General features: G+C 39.7%; 1 protein-coding gene across 4 annotated transcripts in view; it reads right to left on the bottom strand.

Annotated features, from left to right (window-relative positions):
- Positions 1-9,124: 9,124 nt before the first annotated feature.
- ELMOD1 (ELMO/CED-12 domain containing 1) overlaps positions 9,125-17,440 on the bottom strand; it is a 62,843-nt gene continuing 54,527 nt past the window's right edge. For all 4 annotated transcript variants that reach the window (XM_008584432.1, XM_008584431.1, XM_008584429.1 and 1 more), the window contains 2 exons: positions 17,119-17,252; positions 9,125-10,524 (listed from right to left, as the gene is read on the bottom strand). In XM_008584432.1, coding sequence (XP_008582654.1) covers positions 10,352-10,524; positions 17,119-17,252 — 307 coding nt within the window. In that variant the 3' untranslated portion in view covers positions 9,125-10,351. The remainder of the gene's footprint in view (positions 10,525-17,118; positions 17,253-17,440) is intronic.

Here is a 17,440-nt window from a genome sequence, read left to right on the forward strand (position 1 = left end):
GGAGCTGCAGGAGGCAGCAGCCTGCAGAGTGCTTTGGCAAAGGGCCAAGGTCAAGGCTCTCTCTCAAATAGTTTGTGGGAGGATACATATGGATGTATGTGTATTCTGAGACCTGTCTGGGGAAGATTTTGAACGAGAAATCTGTGTTTGTGTATTTGTGCAGACATGGTATATATACCACACCCTTCATTATCTGGCCCCTGTCTTTATCTCTGGCTCCTGCCCTATTTCTACTTAGGTACCAATGAGCACCTGTGCTCCAGCTGTTCTGAACTAATAGTCTTCCCTAGATGTGTCACGTATGTCTCCACGTATTTGCATCTGGTATGTTAGTCAGGATCAGGCCTAGTTGTTAATAACAGATAGAATAAACTTTATTCTCCAAATAAAGAATAGTAGCTTAGGGCTGGCCAGTTATCTCAGTTGGTTAGAGCATGGTACTGATAACACCAAGGTCCAGAGTTTAATCCCTGTACCAGCCAGCCAAAAAAAAAAAAAAAAAGAAGCATAAAGAAGGTAGTTCATTTCACATTCACATTAAAGTCTGGAGGAAGACAGTCTAAGGCTGGTACATCTGCTGAGACCTTCAGGGACCTAGGCTATTTCTTGCTCACCACTTCAACATCCCTAGGATGTAGCTCTTGTATTTATGGTTCCAGGTGGCAAATACTACATCTGGTTTACAGCAGCAGGAGGAACCGAGAAACAAACGGGCAGAGGGTACATTCCACATATCTTTAATGGAACATTCTTAAAAGCTTCCAACAACACTCCTGTTTACATGCTATTATTCAGAATTAGTCAAACGATCCTATCTAGCTGCAAGTCAAGTCAGGAAATGTAAGTTTTTCTTCTGGGAAGCCATGTGCTCCAGCTCAAAATTAAGGGTTTTTATTACTATGAGAGAGGGTTTGGTCAGATACTGGGGAATGACCAGCAGTCTCATCTGTACCTGGAGCATCCCACTCTTTTAAGACTTGGGTTAAGCTATACTGTTCTTGGGAAGCTCCTCTCACTCCAAGCCATGATTTGGTGCTTTCAAAGCTTTCTGAACACACCTCAATTACAATCCTTGTCTCATCATAATGTATCTGCTTGGACATTTATTCACTTCCAAGACTGGCAACAATTTAAGGGTGGGGATAGTGTGCCTAGCACACTGCCTCATAGAGGAAGATCAGGAAATTATTTTCTGAATGAACTATTATTCACAAGGCAACAAACTGAAGACCAGAGAGACAAAGCAATTTTAAAAAATATCCACGGTGTCCTCATAAATATGTCCAAGTAATTTTTGACAAAGATGTAAAAGCAATTCAATGGAGGAAGAATAGCCTTTTCAACATATGGTGCAGGATCAATTAAACATCCACAAGCAAAAAAATGAATCTCAACCTAAACCTCACACCATACATACAGATTAACTCAAAATGGATTATGGATTTAAATGTAAAATGTGAAACTGTAAAATTTTTAGGAAAAAATCATAAAAGAAAATCTTCAGAGCCGAGGGCCGAATGAAGAGTTCTTAGGCTTGATACCAGAAATGTCATTCATAAGAGAAAAATTGATAAATTGGACCTCATCAAAATTAAAACCTGCCTTGGGTTGAATGTCCCCCAAAACGTAATTCCCACTGTAACTTTTGAGGGTGGGAAATCCTATTATGGTAATTGAAAGATGGAGCCTTAAAGAGGTGATTAGATTATAGGACCATGCTGCAGTAAATCGATTAAAAATGGTGATCAGGGGCATGGTTCTGAGGGCTTTAAAAGAAGAGCATGAGAGGTTAGTCTGTCTCTGCTCCACCATTTTCTGCCATGTGAGATCCTGCATTGCTATAAAGCCACCACCAAGACCTTCACTTGATGTGTTCCCTGGACTTTGGACTTCCCAGCTTCTGCAACTGTAAGCAATAAATTTAGTTTCCTTTATAAATCACCAGCTTTGGGTATTTATGGTATAAGCAACAGAAATGGACTATTACAGGAAATTGGTACCAGAGAAGTGGGGTGTTGCTTATAACAAATACTTGAAAATGTGGAAGTGGCTTTGGAACTGGGTATTGAGGAGAGGCTGGAAGAATTTGGTGGAACAGGCAAGAAAAAGCCCAGATGCTGGTGAAAATTTAGAAGACAGGAAAACCAGAAGTTTTAGGGACTGGTTAAATGATGGTAAGCAGAATGCTTATGAAAACATGGACTGTAAAGACCATTGTAAGGAGTTCTCAGATAGAAATAAGGAGTTTATTGGAAACTAGGGCAAAGATCACACTTGCTATATACTGACAAAGAACTTGGCTGCACTATGTTCATGCCCAAAAGTTTTATGGAATGCGGAACTTCAAGGTGTTGGCCCACAGTATTTAGTGAAAGAAATTTCTAAGCAGCAAAACATTTAGGAAGCTGCATGGCTACTTGCAACAGCCTATGCTGAGTTATGTTGGCAAAGGCATGATGTAAAGTCAGAATTTATAATGAAAAGGAAAGCAGAGTGCAAAGATTTGGAAAATGTGCAGCCTGTCCATATGGTAGAGAAGCAGACAGCATATTCAGGAGAGCAATTAAATAGGGTATGACCAAGGAGATTAGTACAAAAGAAAGGGATTATCAAGAGAAGGGGGAAAAAGCCCTGAAGGCATTGCAGAAGTCTCCCCAGCTGCTTTGGCTGCTCCAGCCATGGCTACATTGGCCCCAGGTGTGGCTGGACCCACAGCTTTGGAAAATACAAGCCAGAAGCCTTGGCAGCATCCACATGGTATTAGGTCTGCAGGCCCACAGAATGCTGTGGATGCTGGGGAGACTCAACCCAGATTTCAAAGGATGTATGGGAGCCAGAAGCCTTGGCAGCATCCACATGGTATTAGGTCTGCAGGCCCACAGAATGCTGTGGAGGCTGGGGAGACTCAACCCAGATTTCAAAGGATGTATGGGAAAGCCTGGGGGCCCAGGAAGAGATTGGTCACAGGGATAGAATCCCCCACAGAGCCTTCTGAGTGGAAACATGGAAGTATGAAGCAGAAAAACCCCAATAGTGCCATGCTTAGTGGAGCCATGGGAGTAGGACCATCAAGGAGACCCCAGAATTGTGGAGTTACCAGAGTGGAACACTAGTCTGGGAGATCTGAAGTGTGGCTGGAGACCAGGAAAGCCATAGGAGTGGAGCTGCCTGAGGACTTGGGGACCAATCCTCACACCAGCATGCAGAGGACATTGAACATGGAGTCAAGGTAAATGATTCGTCTGCTGTAAGATTTGATGCCTGCCCTTCTGGGTTTCGGACTTGTTATCCCTTTCTTTTGGCCTATTTCTTCCTAGAACTATGTACCCTATGTTTGTCCCACCATTCTATCTTGGAAGTACTTGTTTTGACTTCACAGATGGGACTTTGAACCTTTGGCTTTTGAGATGAAACAAGTTAAGACTGTGGGGTGAAACAAATGTGTTTGTATGTGAAAAGCACATGAATTTTGGGGGGACCAGGGGCAAAATGCTTTGGGTTGAATGTCTCCCCCAAACATAATTCCCATTTTAACTGTTGAGGGTGGGAAATCCTATTGTGGTTATTGGAAGATGGGGCCTTGAAGAGGTGATTAGATTGTAGGGCCACACTCTAGTGAGTAGATTAAAAATGGTGTCAGGGGCATAGTTCTGTGGGCTTTAAAAGAAGAGCACAAGAGGGGTTAGTCTCCCTCTGCTCTACCATTTTCTGCCATGTGATACCCCTGCATTGTCATAAAACCACCTCCAAAGAAGACCCTCACCAGACGTATTCCCTGGACTTTGGACTTCCCAGCCTCAGAAACTGTAAGCAATATATTCCACTTCCTAACAAATTACCCAGTTTCAGATATTTTGTTATAAGCAACAGAAACAGACTTTTTTGTTGATTATGTTAAGAGAATGAAGAGACAAACTAAATACTGGGAAAAAATACTTGCAAACTGCATATCTGACAAAGGACTATTCTCCTGTATATATAAAGAGTTCTCAAAACTAAACAAACAATTCAAATAGAAAATGGGCAAAAGACATGAACAGACATTTCACTGCAGAGGATATAAAATGGCAAGTAAACACATGAAAACACATGCAACATCATCAGTCGTTAGGGAAATGCAAATTGAAACCACAATGAGATATCATTATATACCTATTAGAATGGCTAAAATAAAAAGCAGTGACAACATTAAATGCCAGTGAGAATGTGGAGAAGTTGGATCATTCATACATTGCTGGTGGAAATGTAAACTGGTACAGCCACTCTGGTAAACAGTTTGGCTTTTTCATATAAAACTAAGCATGAATTACAATATGACTCAGTAATTGCACTTCTGGACATTAATTCTGGAGATATGAAAACTTATGTTTGCATAAAAGTCTGTACTCTGTTCAGAGCAACTTTATTTGTAATAGCCAAAACCTGGAAACAACTCAAATGTCCTTCAACAGATGAATGGTTAAACAAGTGGTGGTATCTTCATTCCATGGAATACTATTCAGCAATAAAAAGGAATGAACTGTTGATACATGCACAGATTTGGATGGCTCTCAAGGGAATTATGCTGAATTGAAAAAGCCAATCAAAAAATGGTTACCTACTGTATAAACCCATTTATAAAACATTCTTGAAATGATCAGATGATAGAGATGGAGAACAGATTAGTGGTTGCCAGTGCTTAGAAACATCTCTCAGAGGAAGAGGGTGGGCATGGCTATAAAAGGGCAGCACAAGACATCCTTACGGTGATGGAAGTGTTCCAAACATTGATTGTGGTGGTGATTGCATGAATCTACCCAGATGATAAAATTGCATTGAAACAAACATACACACTCTTACATGTAAAACTGGTGAAACCTGAAGGAGTGAATTGTATCAATGTCAATTTCCTGGTTGTGATATTATATTATAGTTATGCAAGATGTTACCATTGTGGGAAACTGGGTGACAGGTAGATTGGATCTCGTCATACTATTCCTTACAATTGCATGTTGTAAGAAATACAATTATTTTCAGGAGGAGCTTAATAAAAAATGCTTTCAAAAGCTGGAAAAAACCCACCAAATTAATGTCATTAAAAAGTATTAATCCATAAAAACAAATAAACCCACAGCATGTTAGTGGCATTTTTGATAGATCCTATTTACATGATCCATGTCTCCTTACATTTGTATAGATAATAATAATTTTTAAAAACAGAAATTCTCACATTTGTGTGGCATGTTCATACATGTAAACTCATTTAATACAGTCTGTGTGAGATTCTTTGGTTTATTTAAGGAAGGGCTCTACCTTGGTCTGCAAATGAAGAGTCTGTTTATTTGTTTTCCCCAGCATCTAGGAGGCTGGCATTCTGACAGACATCTCGAAAGAAGAAAACTTTGAGAAGGGCCATCAGTGGGAGTTTGCCCCTGGGGCAGCACTAGCTTTGGATCCTGTAAGCAGCTTCTCAAGAAGCATTCCGGGTTGCGGGGGAGGGCGGCAGTGAGGAGTGGGGGAAGGCCATCGCAGAGTCCCTCATCTGTGCTAACTCCTGTTTGCACCCCTGGGTGGTCCTTCTCTGTTAGAGATCGGCACAGAGTCAAGTTACACTGATAGAATAAGTTGAGGGAAAACAAAGGGAATGTTTTTATTTCTAAGCTGCTAACAGTTAAGACTAAACCTTGTCAGGTTTCAGTGGACACCAACCAGATCAATACCCCCAGAGCAGCACTTCTCAACTTACTGTACACACGAATCACCCCGGGAGAGGGGTAAAATGAGGATTCTCATTCAGTAGGTCTGAGCAGGGGGCTGAGATGACTCATTTCTAGCAATGCTCATACTGGTGGTCCGAAGACCAGACTTTGAGAAGCAGGTCTCCAGACTTAGACTATGAGGTCCCTCAGACCAAGGCCAAGCTCTTGTTTCCCATTTGATCCCCAGACTTGGCATGATGCCTGGCACTAAAATAAGTTCTCAGCAAATATTTGCTGAATTGAATTAATGGGGGACACTGGCTAGAAGGACAAATTTTGTAGCTTAATTTCTGTTAGAGTAAGCTTAAAGCCAAAAACGAAATGGATAAATACAAAAGCATAATTAAACATGCATTTAACTAGTACTTTGGAGTTTCCCAAGCACTTTAATTAATAATAGCTTATTTGATTTTTATTGTTATAATAGTCCTCCAAAGAGGAACTGTCATTGTTTTTATGTTACAGATGGTAGAAGCAAAGTCAGAGAGGTTAAGTCACTGACTTAAGACAGACTAGCAGCACCTACACAGATCTGGGTCTTCTGACCGCTATTTTTTTCCTGCTGTACTTTACAGAAAGAGCAAACACTTGACATAAAGTGGATTATGTAACTCTTTGTATCAAACAGCTTGAGGCTGTTGATGTCTCTCCCTATGCTTCCATAATTGTTATACACTTGGCATAGAAGAGCTAATGTCAAAATGTAAGAATATGGGTGTGATACAAGGAGAAGATTTGTCAAAAAATAACTCATGAGCTGTGTCTGGGCTGCTGGGACAAACCAGATGAGACTAAAGGCTCCTCTCTCTCCCAGCAGAAAGGTTGTATCCAAACTCAGCCTCTCTTAGGACCAGAGATTTCCTCCCCCAGGGTGACATCCCACAGACCCCCAGTCTCCAGGTGCAGGGCAGCTGGTGCCCCTACTTGGCTCCCAACCAGCTGGCAGCTAGATCTGGAGACTGGCTACCAGCTGGTCTGATCGTATCACCACTCCTTTGCCAAGTTTGCTTGCCCCTAAAAGAAGTACAGGGGCAGGCTCTCTGCACCTGAACACACACCTGAGTGCGTCCAGCAGAGCACCCAGGCCCTGGCATGCCTTGGGATGATGGGAAGCACTTGTACCTTTTTCTTTTGCTGACCCTTGGTTTAGAAATTTCTCTAATAAAGTCTATTCCAAAACCCATGCCTTGTGATGCTGTGGAATTCATCTAAGCCTTTGTATGGTAGATGGCAATCACAAAAAGACACTTAACTTGCATGACAGAAGGGGGTTTAACTGTCTAGCTATGCCGTTTACTTCTCTCTTGAGAGCTTGGGCAATGTATTTAAATTCTCTAAGCCTGTTGGTCTAGAAAAACAAGCAAGCCAAATGACCAAAAACCCATTTGACTTTGTATGTTGTTAAGGAGATGAAATAACGCAAGGCAGGGTCTAGTATTGTCCATAGCTTAAGAACTCACTAAATGATAGCCCTTGAAATGGAATCCAAACCAGAATCTTTTATCTTCTTTTGATCATTTTCTATACTCGGTTCTGCTTTTCTGCCATTTTGTCTCCACATTAAGTAGCCACCACTGTTAAGCTCCCTGGAGAGTTAGAGGCATTGCTTCGATAGAGCCTGTGTCATTATGACTCAGTTTCCTGGATGAGGCTGTAGGCCTCACTGACACTTTCCTTTTTGTCTGTCCCCTTCCCCTTCTCTCCATGATCTCCCTTCCCCTATCCCCACACTCCACCAACTCTGGTCCCCTCCTCATTCCCATTCAATTGGATCTGGCCTCATATGTTTATGCATTAAGCTAGTTTGTGGGCATAGAGCTCAACACTAGGATTTATTTTCTCATTGCCAACTTAGTCTGTGCAGCTGAACTTGTCAGCTCAGATCAAGCCCATATCTGTGAAAGGTCTTAAGATTTTGGGTAGTATCCTGGATATCAAAATGTCTATGTCCCTAAGATGTACTTTTGCCAGAAGTTAGAAAGTGAAGAAACCGGTTTGTAATTGCCTAATTGTCTTGTGCGTTGACAATCTCTACTTATGTCTATCTTTTGGTCTCTTTTGGTCACTTAACATCTCAGTTTCCTCAAACAGTCCCAGTTTACCCTGTTGTCCTAAAGAAATTATTAACAACATCCTCTTTCTCTCTCAAAAGTATCCTGGTTTGGAAGATATATTGTAAGGTCACCCTATTTCTTGGGATTAGCATATATTTAAGCCTCTTTTCAAATACGGAAAAGATGAGGGGTTATCAGGCAAAATTTCTTTCTGTAGTGCAAACTGGAATGTGTTTTTATCATAGTCAGTCATGTTTTGGAAAACTTGGAAGAAACTTGCTACACAACTTACATTTTGTGTGGTCAACCCTTGTTCAACAGATTAAGTATAAGCAAACTAAAAATACTCAAGGGAAACACATACACACACACACACAGACACACACATCACACATTTTGGATGCTTTTGAAACCTTCTCCTCTTCTTTTTCTCACTTCACTTTGTGTTACTGGGTAGAATGCATCTTCCACAGAGGTGTGAATGAGAAATCTAATAATACTCAGCAATAGAAGCTGGCGGGGCTTGTTCATCCTGAAGTTGTGCTGCCATGTTAAGATACACCAGAGAGAAAGCACTCAAGGAGCTCGGAGGGGAAACTCTTAGCTTTGTTAGCATCAACTCTCTCTACTTGAACAGAAGAGACGTGAGCTGGTGTAAGTGCCAGATATGATCAAGCCATGCCAGTGACACAGGAACACAGTGGACAGAAAGAGACAGTGTACACATGCAGCTGACAAAGGCTGCATTGCACATGGAATAACACCTTCATCTACAGCAGCTGCAGCTGCAGCTGCGGTGGGAATTCAGCGCTCCCAAGACAGGCCATCTACGAGGTTCACACATTCTCACTTGCTCTGGAGAGAATTTATACTTGTCATTACTCATGGTACACCTCACGTGTTAACCAACTCCTTCCGTTCCCCACTCTAGGAAGGGCACAGAGCTATAATAGAGGCAATGCAAAACGCTGCCACCTGGTAAATGGCGGAAAGGGAAAAGAACACGACTCCAGAGGAGCTAGAACAGACAAGGAAACAATGGGCAGTTAATGCTGTCTCTTCATCACTATCTAGCAGTAGCCAAACCAGGCTTCGCAGGGAGTCAGTCACAAAGAAACATTCCTTCTTTTATGAAAGCACCATCAGGCCTCAAAATTAGTTAAAGAAATCTCTCAGACATAAGACATTCTAATTTACACCTGGTTACTCTGAATAATGGCGTGATTTATTGTCAGCTCCAGGTTGTCTGTCTTTGACATTCTGCCCACTCATATATTTGCATATTCAGAAGCTGTACGAGCACAGAAATGTCAAAATGAAATCCACTCTGTGTTACAGTGTGACATGTAATTTATTCATATAACCGACAGTTAGGCAGTACTCAAAATTCATTTAAATAAGCAAGTGATTACACAAACATCTAATGATACTAAAATCGATAGCCAGAAGGTATAAAATACCATGGGTATGAAATGCCATGGTAAATACTATTCAACAGACTACAATCATAATTCCAAACTAAATCATGGTTTTTAAAATGATTTTTAGCAGTTTTGGAATGATTTGACTTTTCCCCTTCCAAGCAATTTACTTCTTTTCCTGATACAAGACAAGGTCATTATTTTCAGGAAATACTGAAGAGTGACATAGCTTAGGCTCCTTTCTTTCAATGTATTTTCTTGCAAATTGTTTTTTAATATTGCCCATTGACATAGAAAACAAACTGGTCAGTATTCAGTTCCCCAACCAAAGATGCCTGGATCAGAACAGTGCCAGGGTGTAACTCTTGAGTTCAGCAAGAGGCAGGCAGTGAAAAACCTTTTGCAGCTTTTGAAATATGCTTACTTCTTTTCTGAGGCTCCAAGCATCATAAACATATTTAGGTATCCAAGCCAGTGAAATTATTGGAATAAAATAATTTGATATCCAGATGACTATGGGACAACTGGGGGTAAGTTACAGTATAATTCTACAGTACTTCAAACAAAAACAGCTCCTACCTAAAACTTCTTGTAAGCCTCATTACATTTTTGCGAAGCACAGCGATGTTTGCAGGAAAAGTTTGGCTTATCATGTGTCTGTCTGTATTATTTTAAAGTCTTATACTTTATCAGAATGAGGTCCAAGCATGAACCTGGCTTAAGAAGCTAGCAGCAGTAGTCATGAAACATATTAATAAATTAAAAGGCTTTCACAGAACAAGATTCAGCTAACCCTCTTAACATACAAAATACAGCTAGAGAAATACGATTCTTTAATGCTGAATTATGAAGGGGATGAAAAAATCTAAAAAAATAGAAAACTCTTTCCATACCTGGGTGTCAAGGCAAGATGTAACACTGCATAATGCCACAATATGAGCAGTCACCGGATGACAGATACTCCAGAAATAGTGGTATCTGGGGATCTTGGAATTATGACCAAGAGATGAAAATACTGTACCAAAAGGCATGCATACAATCACCGTGTGCATTCAGTGTGTGAGCTGTGACCTAAGCAGAGATCTAACACGACAATGAGGCAGTGTTCCAGGGTACCCATTAAAACCAGTGTGGGAAACTACATGTTGATTAAACCTTCCGAGGCAGCAAAATGTGGGCACAGTGCCATGTCTGGGTTCTGCAGCTGTTTTACGATCCTCTTGCGGAATTTCTCCCGCACACGATTAAATTCCATTATGTCCATGGGGTCCTCTTCAATCCAAAACTTATGAAATTCATGCATCAAGTAGCCTGTGAGAGATAAGACAGTATAAGAATGCAGGAGGAAAAAAGTCCTTATACCACATTCAAAATCATCCTAAATGCTGAAGGAGATGTTGACCAAAGCAACAGCAACTGTGCAGCTCAAAGAAAACATCGAAATATAGCAAATATGACTGTTTAAGATTATTCTTTAAAACCAGTGCAGTAGAAACTGCCAATCTGCAAGATTTTTGCAATAGGTCCTAGAATTGTTCTCGCTCCTCTCAAGCAGGAAGACAAATCAAGCCTGCCATCTCTTGAATATGAATCACATTGGGAACATATCACGAAAGGCAGGCAGTGGCTACTTGAGTTTTCCTCTCCTAATTAAATTAACATAATGGTCCGATTTTTCAAAATTACTCCGCTCTGCCTTTTTTCTCTTGATACTTAATTTAACTAAAGTTTTAAATTACCCTGACAAATCAAACAAATGTGTTCTGACAACCTATTATGAAACAATAATAATTGTAAATCAACTCGGAACAACACAGACTGATTATTATTAAACTATATGAAATTGTTGATAAGGCTTTTTGCTTTAAAGCATAATTTCATATTCAAATACTTCTGTGTCTCAAAAATGTTATCCATGAATGATCTGGATTGGGAAAATTTTTGGAATAAATGTTAAGTATCTGATACAAGCACCTATTCATCGTGTTCTGTTCCCCACTGTGCCCCCTCTCTCCACTACATTCATTCATTTTTTTATTTACCACATTTAGAATTAAAATGTAAACAGTTTTTTAAAAAGGCAATACTAGATATTTGCATGTAGTAAACTCACTGCAAGCTCAGGTGTCTCTATATATTAGAAAAAAAAATTAAAGAAAAAATGCTAGTTAAAAAAAAAAAAGAAAAACAAATATTACGCAAGTGTTTCTATGTGTTAACATTAAAAGGTAGTAGAAAACAGGAGCCAGGACTCTGCAGCCAGTAACCTGGTTTGAATCCAACTCTTCTACTTCCACGTGTAAATGGAAACAGGGAAGGGGTGAGCAGTGGAGATGACGAGGGGCATGGGAGGAGAATTTAGAAAAACATGTTCTTCTGGCAACTAGCTATGTAAGGGAAAACCTTCAACATAGTTCTATACACATTTTTAAAAAATCTTTATTTATATCTCACTATAATACAAAATTAGAAGTGACCTCCCCCCAGCACATGTTGCCAGATGTTGACCCACTTTTATAGACTCACCCCTCTGATTATTGATTCCAGACATCATTAAGTCTGCTTATACATCTTTAAGTACATGGTCTCTCTACAAACACAGGAGGAACAGTAGAGAGAGAGAGAATTTATCTATTTCACATTTCTTTTAGGACTAGCCTGTCTTTGGGCCCTCCACATGCAATAACTGACATGACTGCTTTTAAAATTTCTGATGGGGCACACACCAGCCTTACCCAACTGGTCTCTGGGCTACACCAGCCTGGGCTGACTACCACTGTCATGGAAACCTGGCCACATTAGAGAAGCCCCAAATCCGAGGGATCAGTCACCCCAGGAGCCACCTGTGCTCATCTGATGCTTGGATTCCTCTCCCGAGGCGGCATCCAGGCCTGAACTTTTCTGGTGACAACACTGACTGTTCCATGGATGAAGAACTTGATTCCTACAAGGTTCTTTCTTACACTGGGCCAAAATCTATTACCCTGTATTTCATGGAACAATTCAACCCTTCTCCAACTCAAGTATTCGAAGTGTGTTTTATGCCCGAGCTTATCTCTTTTCCAGGTTAAGCTCCCCTGTTTCTCCTCACCATTTCTCACATGCCATGATGTGGAGTCTGTTTATCATCCTGGTTGTTTTAGTGCACACCAACAGGAACTTGTTTCCTCTGATCTCAGTATCTTGTCCAACCAAAAGGATTCAATCATCCATCAAATTTCAGTAACCGGGCAAACTCCTATAATATCCCAAGAATGGTCTAGGGTACTTGTTAAAAACGCAGATCCTCCCAGATTCAACCAGACTTGGAATTCAGTAAAATAAATCTCGTGTCAGTAATGTTTGAGAACCATTGCTTTAGAAGATGCCATCTTTTAGGTTCCCAGGGCTTCCTTCTAAATATTACGATCTTCGTGGTTCTAAAAAAAAACTACGATAATTTATAATTTCTTTTCTCCTTAACTATATTCAATACACACATAGTTTTACTGACTGGTCTTTGAGCTCAAATGAAAGCACCTGAGCTATTTCGTATGTAAAGTCAGGTTTCTAATACTATGAATTAAAATCACCCATGATGCATCTCATTAGTATCTCATGAATGACAGTGCCTTTACTCCCACTGATATGATAAGCAGTCACTGTGAAAAGTCACCTTTTAATGAAGAATTCACTTTCCTACAATGTGCAGGTATTTTGGCAACTAAAAGGTTATGCAGTGTAGCACTGTGTTTTAGCAGAATGCAGATTCATTTGGTTTCGTCATTTTTCTACCTTACACGCAATTACGGAAACGCACTTTGAAAGGTTTAAGAAATGGTCTAGGGTTAGGGTAGAGTTGGGGGTGGTTCATAATCTGGCACCATTCTCAGAACTTCCTCATAAAGCTACAAAAGTCAAGCTTTAAAGCTTGCAGACTGATTCCCTGGGACTCTCTTTCTCTATCCTGTCAGGAAAATAATTAGAGACTGTATACATGATCTCAATCAAAATGCAGAAACGGTGGCCTGGCTTCCAAGGTACATAGTATGATCATAAAACTCTACTTATTCATATAATATTACAGACAGTGTTCAAAATTCATTTGATCGATTGTTCAGTTGACCCATCTGCCAGTTAACAAATATGTAACAGATACAGTATTAGGTAATGAGGCTGAAGAAAAGGTAGAGAGCTGTGCTCCCTAATTTTCGGTCCCTTGGAGAGAGGGAGATAGGTATACAATTTCAGCTGATGATTTGTCAGCTGAGAGAGGAGAGGGAGAAAAGAGAGGCCAGACTATTGCTTATAGTCTCTCATTTAATTCTTACAACAGCTTTGTGGTGTAGGTAATACAGATATCACATCTCCATTTTACAGATGAGGACATTAGGCTTAGACAAAATACTTGAATGGTGTACAATTACACAATTACAGCTGGAAGCTGGAAGCCAGGACCTGAAACCAGCTGACTTTCCACCACTGTAATAGGCTGCCTTTTCCAGTGCATTCTGTTCCCCAGGTTCTTATTCCTGATGACTAATTTCTTCTTTTGGAGGTCAAAGAAAAGATAATTCCTTTTCCTCTTCTGGCCATTGTGCTTTACTTCTGCTTGCTAAACCCAACCTCACTCCATTTCAGCAAGGCTGTGTGCTCAGTGGAGCTTTAAATTAAATGCAATTTTTTTGTAGCCTACTGCCTTGGCAGCACAGTGTTCACTGAGTAATGCTGTTAAGTCAGAATGATAGAGGTATTTTATTCTTATATTCTTCCACCTAGATGAAATACTTGCTTTGAATACTAATTTGGCTTTCCAACTCAAGCCTGTAGGATAATCGTTACTGCCTGAATGTGTATTAGTTTTGTTTCACTGCATTCAGTCATTAGAAAGCAGAGATATATGCAAGGACACAGGTAATTGCAAGAATATTACAGAAGAGATGTGTGGAACAGATCATGTCTGATGAAGGAACAAAGAATCTGGGAAACAGTTTGCTTGCTCTGGAGAGGACTGAGTCCCTCTGCCTACACCCCAGTCCATAGGGGGATAGCTGCTGTTTCCAAAACAGATAAGGACCTTGGGAAATAAGAAATCTTATTGCATGCATACTCATCTGGAATAGGATTCTCTTGGAAGCACATCAATCCAGGCCGTTGATTTTTTCTAGAGAAACTAGATTCTCCTTCCCCGTGCTAAGAATATCATCCAATATTTTTGCCTCCCATCTATCCATCCACCCATCCATCCAACAAATAGTTCCTGAGCCTCTACTCTATACCAGGTTCTGTGCTGAGGATACAGCAGTGAGCAAAACAAACATTCCTGTCCTTAAATGCTGATTCATGATGATTCTAACTTTGATTCTTTCCTGGGAGAGCTCCCCTACTGTGTGGCTCTGATCTTACCCTCATTGCTGATGAATCCCAAATCTGTAGCTTGAGGCCTTCTAACTCTTCAGAGCTCCAGAGCCTTACATTAGAATGTTCACTCTGCAGCTCCATACAGATTTTCCAAAAGGAACTCACCCTCAGTATGCCTAAAACTAAACTCATTCTATTTTCCCTCAAAGCTGCCTCCCTGATTTCCCTAGAGCATGGTAACTACAGAATAGGTTATATTCTATACATAGGGGGTCTTCAAAAAGTTTATGTAAACATACGTATTATTTTTTAATTCTATTTTTCCACAAACTTTTTATACATAGCAAGAGGTTTTATTTACCTACCTATGTTTATACTCTTAAACATAGCTCACATAGGTCTTCAGGATCTGTCCTCATCCCTGCTCTTACATTTCTGGTGTCATCTCCAGTCACCTCCTTCTCAAACCATATGCTCTATTTCTTGAATTAATCAGATTCTTTTGTTTTATGGCCTTTACCCATGTCACTGCCTCTGGCAGGGCCACTCAGCCACCATTGCTTTATTTCCTGCCACTCATCATTCAGGTATCATCAAAAGTGGCATCCACTTTGGGGAGCTTTCCCTGATGCCCAGACTGAACGAGCTATGCCAGCCATAGGCCTTTAAAATTTTTAAAAACAGTATCTTGGACTGGCTGGTTAGTTCAGTTGGTTAGAGCATGGTGTTATAACACCAAGGTCAGGGGTTCAGATCCCTAACGCAGCCAGCTGCCAATAAATAGATAAATGGGAAAAAATAAAATAAAACAGTATCTTTACTTCCTCAATCACAAAAGTCTACCTATTATGTTTTAATTATTTATTTAGATGCCTGTCTTTCTCAGCACAGAACCTGATCTGTAGTAAAATCTTAATATTTGTTGGAGATGGTCAGAATTGTTACAGGAGTAAAGGTAATCATCAAGTGTCAAAGAAGGAGCTGTAATAATGTATGTAGGGACTTACATTTTCCATTAACAAGTCATAAAGTATATGCATTTTAAATTTCCTTTTTATTTTTATCTAAGTTATACATACACATAGCTCAGAATCAAATAGTTTAACAAGTCTTGTTACAAAACAAAAAACAGCAGCATCTCTTGCCCTAATTCCTGCTTCCCTAAAGTAACATTTCAACTCTTTCAGTCGATTGTTTTGATTATTGATCTCCATATCTAAATACCATACCTTCCATTGCTTGATTTGTTTCCTTCCCTTTATAGAAGATGAGGACTTAGTTCCCTTTCACCCACCCAAGCCACATGGTCACTTATTTTGTCACACTTTACTTAGTATTAATAATTGCCTTCTTTGTTTATTTGCTTGGTTTCTCACTGAATTCAACCTCAAATGTTCCCCTAAATATGCCAGTGTCCTCTCGATGTGTTCAAACAAGGTAGGTATTATGTGAATTTTATATTCTCCAGAGTCTCTCTCAGATCCTTCTGACCTGCTAAAGTCTAGATTTATTATTTTCAGCCTATTGCATAGATATCATCTTGGGCTTTCCCTTCACCTTCATCCTGAAGATTCCCTTCACTTCTCTCCTGCGATAGACTTCCTGTTTTCTGAATCCCATTTATTCCTTTTAGGATTATTCTCTTATTTTTGTGGGAACATATCCTTCAGGAGCTTTCTAAGGTACAGGGAGATAAAATGTTTAAGACCTTGCACTAAAAAATGTCTTTATTCTATTCCCACACTTAATTAGTAAGTGAGATTGGGTATAGAATTCTAAACTGAGGAACATATCCTTCAGGAGCTTTCTAAGGTACAGGGAGATAAAATGTTTAAGACCTTGCACTGAAAAATGTCTTTATTCTATTCCCACACTTAATTAGTAAGTGAGATTGGGTATAGAATTCTAAACTGAAAATCGCATTCCCTTAGACTTTTTTTTTAATCTCTCAAATTTTTGAAGACAGTATTCCACTGTTTTCTAAAATACAACGTTGCTGTTGAAAAGTCCAATGTCATCTTGATTCCCAATTCTTTATGTGACAGCTTTGGAAATTTTCAGAATCATCTCTTTCCAGTGTCATAAAATCTCACAATCATATGGACCTTGGTGTGGATCTATTTTAATCTGTTATGTTGCTGAGTATTAGTTTAAATATGAAAACTCATCTTTCAGTTCTGAAAATTTTTCTTAACTTATTTCTTTGATTCCTTCCCCTTAATTTTCACTGTTCTTTTTCTGACACTCCTATTATTTAGAGATAAGACTTCCTGAAATGGTCCTTTAATTTCTCAACCTTTGTTTTTTATTTATGACTTTTTGTCCTACTTTCTGGGAGCATTTTTACAACTCAAGTTGATACACTGGATATTATGCAGGAAAGAGAAAAATCCATAATGCCCGAAAATATATGTGTAGGTTTTTGAATGAGAATAAAAAATCAAAACCAAAGAAGAAAGTTCAAAGGCCCCAAAGCGGCCAAATTACAAAGATCTCTCAGCTTCAACCCTTGTCTGGCATGTTCTATAGAAATCTATATTGATAATTAGGCAACAGGACACTTACAGAACGTTTGTTGGAAGTGAGACAATGTTGGAGCTTCTGGGGCGATGTTGTAGAAATGGGTTTTTAGAGCTCCGGTGACCAGCAGATTATATGCCAGATCAGTTATGTTGATGCCCACGATTGCGAACGAGTACCTGTAAAGTGTAAACCACAAAATCAACTGCGTGTCATATATGGGAAATAAGCATTTCAAAAAATGAAAATCTAATGTTTAAATTACTATTAAATTATCAGGTGACAGATTGTCTTTCCCCTCTACCCTATCAAAACCTTGACGTTTGTAATTTACCAGAAAATTTCAGTAATGTGTACCAAGAGAATT

Source organism: Galeopterus variegatus, unplaced genomic scaffold (assembly GCF_000696425.1).
Source record: "Galeopterus variegatus unplaced genomic scaffold, G_variegatus-3.0.2 Scaffold3259, whole genome shotgun sequence".
NCBI lineage: Eukaryota > Metazoa > Chordata > Mammalia > Dermoptera > Cynocephalidae > Galeopterus > Galeopterus variegatus.